General features: G+C 40.7%; 1 protein-coding gene across 5 annotated transcripts in view; it reads right to left on the bottom strand.

Moving 5' to 3' along the window:
• Fkbp15 (FKBP prolyl isomerase 15) overlaps positions 1-14,395 on the bottom strand; it is a 69,891-nt gene that overhangs the window by 36,881 nt on the left and 18,615 nt on the right. For all 5 annotated transcript variants that reach the window (XM_027400326.2, XM_027400322.2, XM_027400325.2 and 2 more), the window contains exons 5-11: positions 8,497-8,571; positions 8,078-8,176; positions 6,372-6,521; positions 5,105-5,173; positions 4,060-4,206; positions 1,536-1,678; positions 1,035-1,092 (exon numbers count right to left, since the gene is read on the bottom strand). In XM_027400326.2, coding sequence (XP_027256127.1) covers positions 1,035-1,092; positions 1,536-1,678; positions 4,060-4,206; positions 5,105-5,173; positions 6,372-6,521; positions 8,078-8,176; positions 8,497-8,571 — 741 coding nt within the window. The remainder of the gene's footprint in view (positions 1-1,034; positions 1,093-1,535; positions 1,679-4,059; positions 4,207-5,104; positions 5,174-6,371; positions 6,522-8,077; positions 8,177-8,496; positions 8,572-14,395) is intronic.

Below are 14,395 nucleotides of genomic sequence, written 5' to 3'. Positions count from 1 at the left end.
GGACTGCATTCATATGCATCATCTCTTTTAAACCATGTGTCCCCACTGTAAAATGAGAGTGCTAATGCACACTTGGTTTAGAGAGTTTTTTTCTCCATCAGACCAATCACTTGTGAAGCACAGGGCTGGAGGAAGGACCTGGTTTCACCCATCATCCACTGTCCCCAGTGGCAGGGGAAGGCCTTGCTTGAACCTGAAGTTTCCCATTGGGGAAACAGAACATTGGTGACCTGCTCAAAGTCAACCAGTGGATGAAGAAGCCTCAATTCCTCTGAGAGAATACAAGCACAAGATGTCTACTCTTTGAGGTTAATGAGTGCTGTCCAATCCCCCTCACACACACACACACACACACTTTTTTCTTTTTCTTTCTTTTTTTTTTTTTTGGTGGTAGTGGCAGTTGCAGAATTTTGTTCTTTTTGAGATAAAATACACATAATATAAAATTGTATTGCACCAATTATAATGTGGACAACACTTATTAAGCACTTATATCAGATATAATACTGAAAACTCAGTAAGTGTTCATTTCCTTATGTCAAGTTACATATGAAGAAATAAACCTGTCTAAAGGTGAGTTCAAGGTCACACAGAATAAGCAACAAAGAAAGCCAAGAATTAACCTCTAATCCATTCCTGTTGGAATAATGGAATCTCTAAGATGGAAGCCCACTTTACTGGAGGGGTTCCCTCCCAACTTCACACCACTCTCCTAGTAGTACCACGGCTGAAAATAACAACACAGGTTCTGCGCTCAGGGCTTTAGGAGCATCTTTAATTCTCACAAGAACTGTAAGTGGGGCTGTGAAAATTATTTCCACTGCATCAATAAAGAAACTGAGGATCTGAAAAGTTAGATCATTTCTCAGGGCATATGCCTTTAATTCAGAACTACTGATGTAAAAGCACAAGGCAATTTCTAATGACTGATTTCCAAGTAGGATAAAATGAATATAGTAATAACTAATTTCCATGCTAAGTCAGTGGCTCTCAATCAAGCACTCCAGGGCTTAGGGGTACAGAATCATACTTACTGTATTTACAGTAAGCTGTTCACTGAGAGAATTAGATTTGGAACGAAGAGCAGGCTCCCTGAAATTAAATAAAACATCCTGAGATAATACAAAATCTATAATCACAAACCCAAATTAAGCTGGCTTAAAAACACTGTCTTTGAAATGCTCAACTGAGTAACTAAAACAGAATTTTAACTCCTCGTGATTTGTATAGTCTTTGAGGCTATCAAAACTGAACAATCTTCCATTCAAATTCATTCCACTTTTTTCATGGGCACGCATTCTGTATTCATGCCCTTTGCCCTTTGCTCAGCTTTCTTCCAGACTTTTGCATATATTCTTATTACCACTTTTACAGACTATTAATCCATTGTCAGAAGAATCTGATGCAGCATTTTCCATTTTCCTGATCCTGTTTACTTTTTTTTTCCAATTACTTAAAATTGATTGCAGTTTTAATCTATATCACAAGAACCATGTTGAAGAATCCTAGAGCTTGTCATGGCCCTAATGTCTTACCCAGATTTGAGAGGCAGTGATATGGGTGGTGTCACCATAGGGTCACCTGAGAGGCTGTCGGCAGCAGGTACGGGGGAGGGGGCTGCAGAGTCCCGGGAGCTTACACTGTGGCCATCAGAACCAGAATCTCTAGCAAATTTCACCTGGGGTGGAACAGAATGTACACACTTACCCTTCAATACTTTCTTTTATTTATTCTTTAGCATATAAGCTATTGCCTATTCAGTAGAGGTAAATCAAAAAACAAAATGCAGAAGACAAAGGAAATGGTTAGTTACAATTCAGCTACCATTATATCATCTGTGTATGAATAAGTGCATGTGTACTTTGACAAACGGAGCTATAGCTTCCCAGCTGTTCTGCTTTTTTGCTTATATTGCCATGTCACTAAATTTTTATCTTCATTGTTTTCAGCTACTGAAGAGTATGTCTAACTTCTAAGTCATGCTCTTTCCTGCTATAATCTACAAGGTCAAGTCTCCAAAGGATTTTTAAAACAGAAGTCATAAATATATATGCTATTATAAAAAAAAAACTAATTGCACACTAATTAGATGATTTATTTCTATCCCAAATAATGCTTTAATGTCTAGGTCTATGCCTAGATCTTTGCATATAATTTTACATAGTTCCTGAGCACAAATTCCTGTAAGTTAAATTATTGGATAAAAGATGTACTCATAGGCCAGGAAGACTACTAAGTGGGTAAAAGCACTCACTACTCACCAAGCCTGACAACCTGAATTGGATTCTTAGAACCCATAGGGTGGAAGGAGAGAAGTGACTCCTGTAAGTTGTCCTCTGACCTTCACACATGCATTGTAGCATATGCACACACACACAATAAGCAAATGTTTTTTAAAGTGTATTAATATTTTAAAGACTTTTATATAAACCATTAAATTCCATTTATAAAATATGAACTAGTCCATAAGCCAAAGCAGTGTATAAACCTTTCTCAATATCCTTGACATGCTATGTAAAGGTTATCTATCATTACCAGCTTTGTCAGCTTAATATGCATGTCAAGCTCCAATTACTTTCTTAAAGATTAATTTCTTGTTTTTAAATTATGCATAGATGAATGTGCCTGCATAACTTTATGTGCAGTGCTTGCATTCAGTTACCTGCTGAGGCCAGTAGAGGGCACTGGAGCCTCTGGAATCAGAGTTACAGGCTGTTTAGAGCTGCCTAATGTGGGTGCTAGGAACTAAACCCTGGTCCTCTGGAAGAGCAGTAAGTGCTTTTAACTACTGAGCCATCTTCCTTTTTCTTTTTCAAACACAAGGTCCTCTTGGCTTTTTGTTTAATCAGCATATAAAATATTAAATATGACAAGACATTTTCAAAGTATATTTTAGTAGATATTCTCCCCATCATTCCCCATCCCCATCCCATTCCCCTTCATCCCCCTTCCAGTCTCTTCTCTCTTCTCTCTCTTCTCTCCTCCCCCCCCTCTCTCTGTCTCTCTTCTCCCCCGCCCTCTGCCCCGACAGGGTCTCACCATGTAGCTCTGGCTATCATGAACTCACTGTGCTCCTTATGTAGACCAGATTGCCTCAAACTCACAGAGATCCACCTGCGCCTGCCTCTCAAATGCTAATGGTGTGTGCCACTATGCCCAGCTCTAATTTCTTGATCACTAGTAAAATAGAAAACTTTTCCTTGTGTTTCCAAGTCAGTATTAATAATTTTGAACTAGTTTGTTGTCTATCATTACCCATGACTTGCTCAAGCTCAGAGAAAAAGTGGTAGAATCTAGAAGATGCATCAAAATAAAAAAGGCAGCTGGGGACTTGGGTCCCCAGAGATAGAGAGAAAGGTCTCCCATCAGGAGGGCCACTTCTCTGTTATGGCAGGCATAATTACTACAGAAAGGTAGCCATAATATCCATTATTTGTATTGTATTTTATACTTTATACTCACCAGAACCATACAATTTCAACCTAGTAATAACAAAATTTTTTGCTATTTCAGTATAGAAATTATAGACATTCAAAGACAGAGTCTCACTGTGCCACCCTGGCTAGCCTGAAACTCATTAGTAGATCAGTTTGGCCACAAACTCACTAAGAGCTGACTGCTTTTGCCTCCCAAATGCTGGGATTAAAGACATGCACCACCACACCTGGCTGACAAGATTTTTATACATTGAAGAAAGACAATGAACTCCAACTCCATTTTCAGTGAAAACCACTCATCATTTCTTCTACAGCTTTCAGAAATTCCTATGAGTGCATGAACATATATATGTCTTTTATGTATGTGTGCATATATATATATATATATATATATATATATATATATGTAAATATGACTATGCATACAAATATGTATGGTCATTACAAACATGCTCCACCATACCAGCATGTTTATGTAGGTCCTGGGAACTGAACTCAGACCTCATGCCTGAAGGTAAGGACTTTATCAACCTTCTCCCTAAACTGCCATTTCTATTTTTTAGAAGCAATCTATATCTTCAGAATCTAATTTACAAGAACAATACAGGTCAGTGCCACTTACCCGCCTAACTTCTACCTCAAACACCAGGATTGAGTCTGTTGGCTGGATCCAGCCTATTACTCCTTCAGAGCCAGCAGCACAGGCTGAAGGAATGATAATTAAACGTTTTCCTCCTTTCTTCATGCCCAGCAGTCCATCCTCTAAGCCCTATAGAAACCAGAAGTAAGGAAAAGCCCATCAGACAAAAAGAACACTACATGCTCACAAACATATACACTTACATATATCACACAGACAAACACGAAGTAAACAAATGGAAAAAAAAAAGAAAGCTGGCATATCTAGAGTTGGGCAAGACATTTATTTTTTTTAACTACTCATATTTTTTCCAGGTTCTATGGTTAATAATTCCACCTGCTTGTTTAATTCCATCTGCTTGTTTAATCCCATGATTGCTAGCATTGCCTTCACTTCTTCAGTGAAAAAACAGGCTTTTGGAGGTTCAATAGCTGGCTTAAAGATCATACAGTCAGTAGATATTAAGCTGATGTTGGACATGAGACCTGTCTAACTTCAAGGAGCATACCTTAACTATTTAACAGAAAAAGTCTCCACAGAATTTGGGAGAAATAGCCACAGGCAATGAAGTGAGAAAACCTTTTGTCATGGACAAATGGACCCAGTACAATGCCCTAACATGCACAACACCATGACACTGAACATATGTATGTCAAAATGCTCATTGATAAGCAAAGTTCACAACTCAAACCTAGAGCAGTGCTCCTCATGCTATATCACATCAAACAGATGAGAACTGAGTACTATGGCAGCTGCTGGAAAAAACAGTGCCATCTCTCCATTATAGGCTGTGGGAACAAAGGAATAATTTCCTCAAAGTCATAGGAGGAAAAAGAAAGGGAGGGTCTAAGAAAACAGATGCACTCCTCTTCAGTATAGCTCCTCACAGGTAAACAACTCCCAAGGTCAACAGTGTAGAACACCTTTCCTCTTCCCACTTTTCAACCAAGTACTTCCAGACTCTAGAAGATAAGAACAGGCTAGGGATGCCACAACATACAAGTTAAATTCCAAAACAGGCTTTTACCTTGACAACTTTTCCTGATCCTAATTTCAAGCGAAGTGGTTTATCTTTGTTAGCTGTAGAGTCAAAAACCTGCCATTTGGTAAAGAAAGTCAGTCAGTTTCAAAAACAATAATCAACATGGTAATAATCAATGACAGGATCAGTACTTCCAAACAGGAAACGACAGGTAAAATAGGCACATAGCTCCCGAAGAAGCCAAAAAGATGGGACTACTTCATGGTCAGAGGTAATCACACAAATACCCCTGGGAACAATGATTTGCCAAATTGAGGAACAGCACACTTGTGGCACCATCAGATGAAGTACTTTTTCATCTATAGCATATATTCAGTAACTGTACTCATCTGGTGCTGATACAATCCTTCCAGGAAAGTAGGTGAGGATCACTAACCTCCATGCACTAATGAGGAAAACCAAGGGTTTAACAGATTTGATCCAGGTCAAACTGGGATACAACTGAGCCTTATTAATCTATCCCCCTCCCCACCGCTGTTTTTTGTTTGTTTGGTTTTTGGTTTTTGTTTTGTTGTTGTTGTTTTTTGATACAGGCTTTCACTATGTAGCCCTGGCTGGGCTGGAATTCACTATGTAGACCTGGCAGGCCCTGAACTCATAGAGATCGACCTGCACATGCCTCCCAAGTGCTGGAATTAAAAACCCAAATGCATGGCCCATACATTCACAGTGTCTAAATCATACAGCTCTTTCTATCATATCACCTTGCTTTTGAGAACTTCACAGTATTAAAAACACAATAATTCCAAAATATTTATAGTGTCTATCAAAAGAAAAATGGTAGCTAGACACAGTGGCATGTGATTTTAATCCCAGCATTCTGGAGAGAGGGCAGAGGCAGATGCAGGCAGATCTCTGTGATCTCCAAGCCAGCCTGGTCTACACAGGAAGTTCCAGGCCATCCAAGACTACATAGTGAGCTCCTGTCTCAAAAAGAAAAAGGCGATAAGAAGGTCTAAAAATAAGATCTATTTCTTAAAGATATATTCAAATTTAAAACTGACAGTGAGGACAAGACATACACATCAATTATCCTTGGGAAACTGTGTCCACCTAGATATGAGATGGGGTGTGGGGGCACTGAGTTCATTTGCATAGGAACATTTCATGAATGTGCCCCAAAAGCAGTTGTGGAGACTGATTCAGCCTCCGCAAGTGTCTACTGACCAATAGCCACAGTTCACTTTCCATGTACACATGGAAGGCCTTATGCCACTTACACAGAAGGAACGTGGAGAGTGCACTGTCTTACCTGGCCCAGCATCTGATTCTGAAGGAGCCAGCCCGTATAGGCTACTTCCAAAGAATCTCCAGTGTCTACAGCAGGACCCTCTGCTGCAACCAGGTCCTGACACAGCACTGCATCCAAGGAAGAACTGCTATTGCACTTGGCCACACACACCTGTAAGGCCCAAATGAGAGCACCATAAGCTTGTTTAAGCTTCATACACACCCATCCCATCACTGCTAATATTGTCTCTCAAATAGCTGCATCAACTAACAAACAAGATTACAAGTTTACAAGTAAGCCATTCCAAAGTCAGTAATCTGTCCAGGAATCAAGGTGCCTCACAAGACAGCATTGGAGTCAGAATATCTGGGTACAGATCCAGGCATTGCCAGTTCTTAATTCTGACCTTTAGCAAATAATTTAATCTCCATATATGTACCCATTCCCACTTGCAAAATGAAAAAGAGCTTTGCAATCTTATAGAATGGCTATGAAAATCAGACAGGCCAACTCAAACAGAGTGCTTAGCAATGAACCTAGGAAATAACAGTAAGTAAACAGAGGCTCTGACCTCATGATCTAATAATAATCACCTCCCAAAGACCTTAGTGATTAGATTTCAATAATATCACCTCTGAAGAAAGGGACATTCAAACCATAGCAGAAAACATCCATAGTACAAGCTTCTAAATAATTTTTCATGAGGTGGAAAGATAAAACACAGAAAATATAGAACTCTTGAAGGAATACACATACTTACACTTATTATGCACATAAAAAAATGTAATATGTTAATATGTGTTGCTCTAGGTAGTAAAGTCATGAGTGTGAGTGTGTGTGTGTGTGTGTGTGTGTGTGTGTGTGTGTGTGTGTGTGTGTGTGTGTTACATGCTTGTGTGTGGGTGCACACCTGTGTTCAGGTACATGTGCATGTGTGTATGTACATCCATGTGGAGGCCAAAGGACTAAAGTGTTGGGATTACAAGTATGCATTCTCTTTATCACACAGTTCTGGGGATTGAACTCAAATCCTCATGTTTACAACATGACAAGCACTTTGCCAACTAGCCCTAAATGATTTTCTTACATGTTTTTCTACAATGAGTTCATAAAATTTTAAGTCTTTTGAAATGCTTCCTTTACAGGTCTCATGTACCTTTAAGAAAACTGTGTAGCAAAACAGATAGGGATTTTTGCATGTATATGTGTTTGTGTGGTATATGTGTATGTGTTCAAATGTGTGGGCACATGGCTATGAAGCTGCATGTGTCTGGAGGACCAATGTTAACATCAGGTATCTCCCTTGATTGCTGTATTTACTGAGGCATTGTCTCTTGCTGAACCCAGAAGCCCTGATTCTGTTAGTCTAACCAGCCAGTTTGTCCCAGGAATCCATCTCTGCCACACCTGTCTAGTACTTAATTTGAGTCCTGGGGATGTGAACCCTGGTCCTTACATAACAAGTGTTTTAACACTGGACCATTTCTCTAGCCCAGCAGAAAAGTGTTTAATCAAATAATCTCATGTTACTCCATTTTTCCCTTTAAACATTTCCTCAAGAAATTTCAGTAAGAACTTCTATTCTTTTGCTGAAACACAGCAAGTTTAGTGGGTCCTTTACCTTGTCATTAATAACACAGAGCAGTTATGGTTTTGCCATAACTTAAATAAGGAAGACTCCAAACAAGTGCTCTGGCTTTGCACAGAAAAGAGTAAGAAGACGTCACCTGTTTATTGAACGCCACAGCAGCCTTCTCTGACTCAAACATGATAGACCAGTTTTGTCTCTGGTCATCATAAAAGGTGCTGTAGTTATTGGACCGAACCTAGGAAAGGAAAAAGAAAGTTTGGGTAATTCAAGCAGAGTACATGGGTAAATCTGACAGTCTCAGTTCACAGAGGAGGACTGATTCAGGGGACTCAGAGAGGTAGCAAACAGGAACACCCCCCACACCCCCACCCCCACCATCCCCCCACTCCCACCCCCGCTGTTAGTCCACATTCCCAAATGGAGGTAGGAGACCTCTGAAAGGCTGCTTACTGCTGTCCAGGCCTGAGCCAATGATCTTTTTCTATCAGGAATGTTCAGACCCATCTTTCCCACAAACCTAAGGGGGCTAGTGATTCCAGTAAAAGGGACTCTTACCATTAGCTCAAAGTTCAGATGAACTGTGGCAACAGCCACTGGCTGCTGCTGACTGATGTAAAGAAGAATCCTATACTGTAGTCAAACACAGCAGGCAGAAAAAGAAAACAGGTTAATGGCAACACAGGATCATTAGTAAGACACACTTTATAGATCATCAGTAAGACATACTTTAAGATTTATGGCTTCATACAGCTATAAATCTTAAAACTGTTCAGTCTATGAAATAAGATTTTTTCATTGCCCATTTAACTAACCTCTTTTTACTCTGGCCTTACTCTTTAACTGTAATTAATAATAGCTTTATTTTGTTGGCATTTCCATTCATATGAGAGGTAACTAAGAGATGGTGAGTGGATGCTTTACAGAAAATGCAAGCCAGATTGGAGGTATATGACTGTAACCCCAGCACTTGGGAGGCTGAGGCAGGAGGATTGCCATGAGTTTGAGTTCAGTATGAGCTACAGAATGAAACCCTGTCTCAAAAACAAACAAAAAACACCACCAATCAACCAAACAACAACAAAGTACCTTTTAAATTTGAGGGGGGAAAAATCACATAAATCATATGTGTACAGCTTAGTGAATTTTCACATGTATATGTGCCCATGTGGTAACCAGCTAGATTGAGAAAAGGCCAGTGTTTCTTACATCCTAATAGCTCCCTCTGCCCCTTCCTATCGATAATGTCTCTCTACCCCAGGTCAGTTTCACTATAGTTAAATAACTATAAATGGCTTATAGATCTTGATTTTTGTCCTGCTTTTTTCATTTAACATAGACTAAGCTTTGTTACTTCTTAATTTACCAGTACTTGGTTCTCTATTGTTCGTTACTATTATTCTATATAAATATACCACAATCTATTCACTCACTTTCCTAGTCATGGCTATTCAAGTTGTGTCCAGTCTGAAACCCTTATGGATAGGGCATCTATGAATTTGCTCCATGTCTTCTAGAGGACATAGACATGTACCTCCTTCTACCTAATGAACTTCCTTCCAAGTTTCCCATAGTAACAATCTACTGACAATGGAGTCTCTCAAATTTTGTTTGTCTGCAAATTTATTTTGTTCTTATTTCTTACCAGTATTTTTCTTGGTATAGGATTACACACAGGGGGTCAGTATTATAGTACAGGGCTACAGCATGGACTTAGAAAGGTCATGGGTAAGAAAAACCATGGATGACCTTTGAGGATACTAAGCTAACAAAGCAAGTCAATCACAAAAAGATGAATGTTGTATGACTTCATTTACATGAGGTATCTAGAACAGGCAAATTCACAGAGACAGTAGATTAGAGGTTATAAAGAGTAGGGGTAGGGGAGAGGGTTACCACTTCATGGATGGTTTCTGTTTGAAATTACGGGGGGGGGGGAAATATGGGAATAGTGGTACTTAGCATTATGAATGTACTTAAAACCAATGGATTGGGACTAGAGAGACAGCTCAGTAGTTAAGAGCACTGGTTGTTCTTCCAGGGGACCAGAGTTCAATTCCCAGCACCCACATGGCAGTTCATAAACACCAGTAACTCCAGTCCCAAGGAATCCCACACCCTCTTCTGTCCTCTTTTGGCACTAGGCACACAAGTGGTACACAAACAGACATACATGAAGGCAAACCACCTACATATATATGTCACAGTCAGCCTCCATGTGCATGGGTTCCAGTCCTGTAAATTTAAAAATACGCTTTTTTCTTATATATCTTAAATAATCTAATAACTATTTATGGAGCGTTTACATCTATTAGATGGCACAAATAGCCCAAAGATGACTTAAAATATATGGAAGGATGTAGGGGACAGTAAGCCACGCCTGTTAGAGGCTGGCTACAGGTGTGCCTGACCACGCCTGTCAGTGCGTGGTCAAGGTGAGGTCAGGATGATGCAGGATGGGTTCTTAAGGGCGGCAAAGCACATGGGAGCCCCTTCTCTCTCTGGCCTGGCTGCCTTGCTGCCCTGGCACACTCTGGCTTGTGTTTGGCTGGTATTTATCTGAATAAAGATATCTTAACCACACTGACTACAATTAACTTCACTCGCTATATCTGACGCCCAACAGAAATCCAAGACCCATTCTAGCTCATTGTAAGCCCGCTAGGGCCTCTGCTTTCGGCCAGGAAAGGCTGCTCTGACCAGGAGCTGTGTGACACAAGAGGGCCTTAGGATACTGCTGGCTTTAGGTTTCGCATTGCTCTGATGCGCCTGTGCACCACACGTGAACTTCCAACGAAAACATGAGTTACTACTACCTCTCCTGTCGCCTGTAGCACATGGTCCCTGCCATCCACCCGGCCGGAAGAGTTTTAAATTTCCCACAGGCTTTTACTTAAATTTCCCTGTGGTTCTTACTGCTCCAGGCAGCAAATACTTAGGCTGCTTCCAACTGTGCGCTCATTTACCACTAGCCACATGCACTCGCCATAACCCTGAGCAGCGATCAACAAGTTTGTCCTTTCTGTGCGGGCCACTACAGTTTCTGTGGCCTACAGCTGCTGGCAGAAAAACCACGCATCCACTGCACTGTGGAGACCACACTTGGCTGTATACCCCTCCCATGCTAACATTCCCAGCTCCAGGTCCCACAGCTGCACTACAGCTCCGCTGCCCGCCACGCCCATCTGCCAAGCTTGGTCTCCACCAGATACAGTTCGAAGGTTTTCCCATACCTAGTAAACACACCCCCAATCGGTTCTTAACACGCTCTGTAGGCTTATCGCAAATTTCAGGTCCAACTCAAAACAACCACTACTGAACACCCGCGCCACCTTCTGGTCAAAAGTGGTTACTGCACCTGGAGTGGAAGCAGCCTCATTCATCTAGCTGAAAACATCCTACCTACTGCGTCTGGAGTAGAGGCTGATTGGTAAATATAGCCGAATATTTATCATTCTCCTCAATTGGTAACAATTTTGCTTCTTATATAAATTCAATGTTCGAGGAAGATGTTGATCTGTCAATAATTGGCCTATATGCCTTGCTAGCTGTTAGCGTGCTAATGCATGCATTATCACTAGCCAGAGGCCTCAGGAACAGGGATAAAGTTAATTTCACCACCTGCCTACAGGACATGCAAGCTTTACGTAATGAGGTTTTGGAGACCAGACTGACTCATGATACGTTTATGCAGCATGTAGAACAGAAGCTAGATAATAGGCTCTGCTATGTCTTATACGATACAGGCAGAACTGTCAGAAGACCGTGATGAACTAAAGAAAATATGTAGCTGAATGGAAACTCAGGCTCTCTGTCCTGTAATCTGTATACTAAGATGCAAGATACCCAGGACAGGGTTAAAAAACAATTGGATAATGCCATTAAATCAATGGCTGAAAAATATGAGAGGGTAGATAACAGAGTTGAATGTAGGTTTGAATGTTTGCAAGATGATTTACAGAACAGAGCTGACAAATTAGAGAGGTCCATCCAGTCAACTGCTGAGGCAAATCACGACCTTGAGTCTAAATTTCAATTCCTGGACGGCAGTTTCCATGCCACCCAAATGCTAGCTAGAGACGAACATATTAAACACCTAGAAAACCGTATAGAAGAGCAGTCACAGCAATTCATGGATTTGCTATCATGCCTAGAATCTTTTATGATTAAGGAGATTGAAACTTTTCATGAGGATATCATTACTAGACTCAAGGATCATTGGAATGACAAGGAGACAGAATCACTCCAATCTAAGGCACCTACTCCACACAGGTATCTTAATCATTCTAAAGTCATTGCATGTACACCATTGGTCTACCAGGAACAATGGTAGAAAAGCCACCAACTAAAAAACACTGCCAAGGACAGGTGGCTTATGTATGGCAACCTATACAGCTGAAGGATCTTAAGCATATTAAAGAATCAGTTGTCTCACATGGTCTTCATAGCCCATACGTAAAACAGCTATTGCATTCTTGGGCAACCTTTAACAGAGTGACACCCTCAGATTGGGTAGGACTGGTATCAGCTGTACTTGAGAATTCATGTCAAATCGAATAGAAGGCATTGATAAGGGAAGAAGGAAAGCTTCTTGAGCGTCAAGCCATTAGAGACGGCTATGACACTCCTCTAGAAAAGATTCTGGGAGAGGGTATTTATGATGACCCACAGGTTCAGGCTGAATATGACGACCATATGCTGTCCCTATGCAGGAAAGCAGCACTAAACGCACGGGATAAGGTTGATGTGGGGGCTTATACTAGAATAGAACAGGAAGCTTATACTAGAATACAACAGGGACCAACAGAACTATTCAAGGACTTCTTAGTCTGGTTGACCAAAGCAGTAGACTTACAAGTAACAGATCCAGCAGTAAGACATTCGATTGTATATACAATAGCTTATAACAATGCAAACCCAATAATATGCAAAAGAATACTTTTGCCTTTAAAGATCAGATCAGCTCCGCTAGAAGAATGGGTTTTGCATACAGCCCACATTGACTATAATGTGCAAGATGCTGGAGTCTGGGCAGGAGAAGCTATCCCAAGAGGTTTTAAAAGGCAGCAGGAGATTAAGAGTCCCAGAGATGATGAGGAAAGGACTTGGGAAGGAGAAACACCTTACAGGGATCGATATAGGTACCAAGAGGCCAGGGTTCAACACTATTATGAACCAGAGCCTCATGTAGGAAAAGCCCACTCCAGGAACCTAGATGTTTTAGCTGTGGTAGAATGGGACATGTAAGGAGAAATTGTAGGCAAAGAAATTCTAACCATACCTCACGAGAAAGGCCACTGCCTTCTGGATTGTGTAGGAGATGTGGTAAGGACAGACAGTGGACTAATGAGTGTAGATCGACCAGGGACATGCAAGGGAACCCGTTAAGGCTGGAAAACTCCAAAGGGAGCCTCAAGAAGGCCCCCACATCAAAAAAGGTCTGGTCTTTTCCAGTAGCAGTGGAAGACAATCTCTCACAGGATGAATAGATAGTTGTCAATTGTGAAAGATGACACTGCTATAGATATTAGTTTGGCTAGCAATAAAGAATCAGATAAGACTGGACAAGACGAAAAGCACATATTTTGGCAGACCTCCATCAAAGATAGAAGACCAAATTTAAAAGTAAAAATTAATAATAAAATTATTAACGGCATTGTAGACACTGGCAAGGATGTCACTATTACACACAAGTACTGGCCAAAGGAGTGACCACTTAGGGAAGCCAATGTACAATTTTTGGGTATTGGAACTCTATCTAGAGTTCAACAGAGCGTTTGCTCTGTGGTCTGCATTGGACTGGAAGGACAGAAAGGGAGACTAAAACCTTACGTGGGAAATATAGCTATAAACCTCTGGGGTCATGATCTCTTACAGCAATGGAAAACTCAAATTAACATACCTCCAGTGTCAGATACGAATTATGTACAATCACTGGATAGTAGAAAAGATCAGGTAAGACGCTATGGGAAATGGTTACCAACCATACAGGCTGTAAAGAAACTATATACAAACGATAGACCTTCAAAGGAACCAAGGGCCCTGCCATTAAAATGGCTTACAGATGAACCTGTGTAGGACAATGGCCTTTGACCTCTGAGAAGCTAGAGGCTCTAGAAAAGTTAGTACAGGAACAGCTAGAGGCTGGATACATAGAGGAGTCTCCCAGCCCTTGGAATTCTCCTGTATTTGTTATGAAAAAGAAGTCAGGTTACTGGAGAATGCTAACAGACCTGAGAACCATAAATAAGGTAATTCAGCCTATGGGCTCTCTACAGCCTGGAATGCCATTGCCTTCCTTAATACCCAAAGGATGGCCGATCATAGTAATTGACCTAAAAGACTGTTTTTTCACTATACCATTACAAGAAAGTGATATAGAGAAATTTGCATTTACTGTATCAACTCATAATAACTCACAGCCAGTTTGAAGATATCAGTGGAAGGTTTTACCACA

Source organism: Cricetulus griseus, chromosome 2, assembly GCF_003668045.3.
Source record: "Cricetulus griseus strain 17A/GY chromosome 2, alternate assembly CriGri-PICRH-1.0, whole genome shotgun sequence".
Classification (NCBI taxonomy): Eukaryota; Metazoa; Chordata; class Mammalia; order Rodentia; family Cricetidae; genus Cricetulus; species Cricetulus griseus.
Note: the sequence above shows the minus strand (reverse complement) of the source record. Positions and strands in the feature narration are given on the sequence as shown.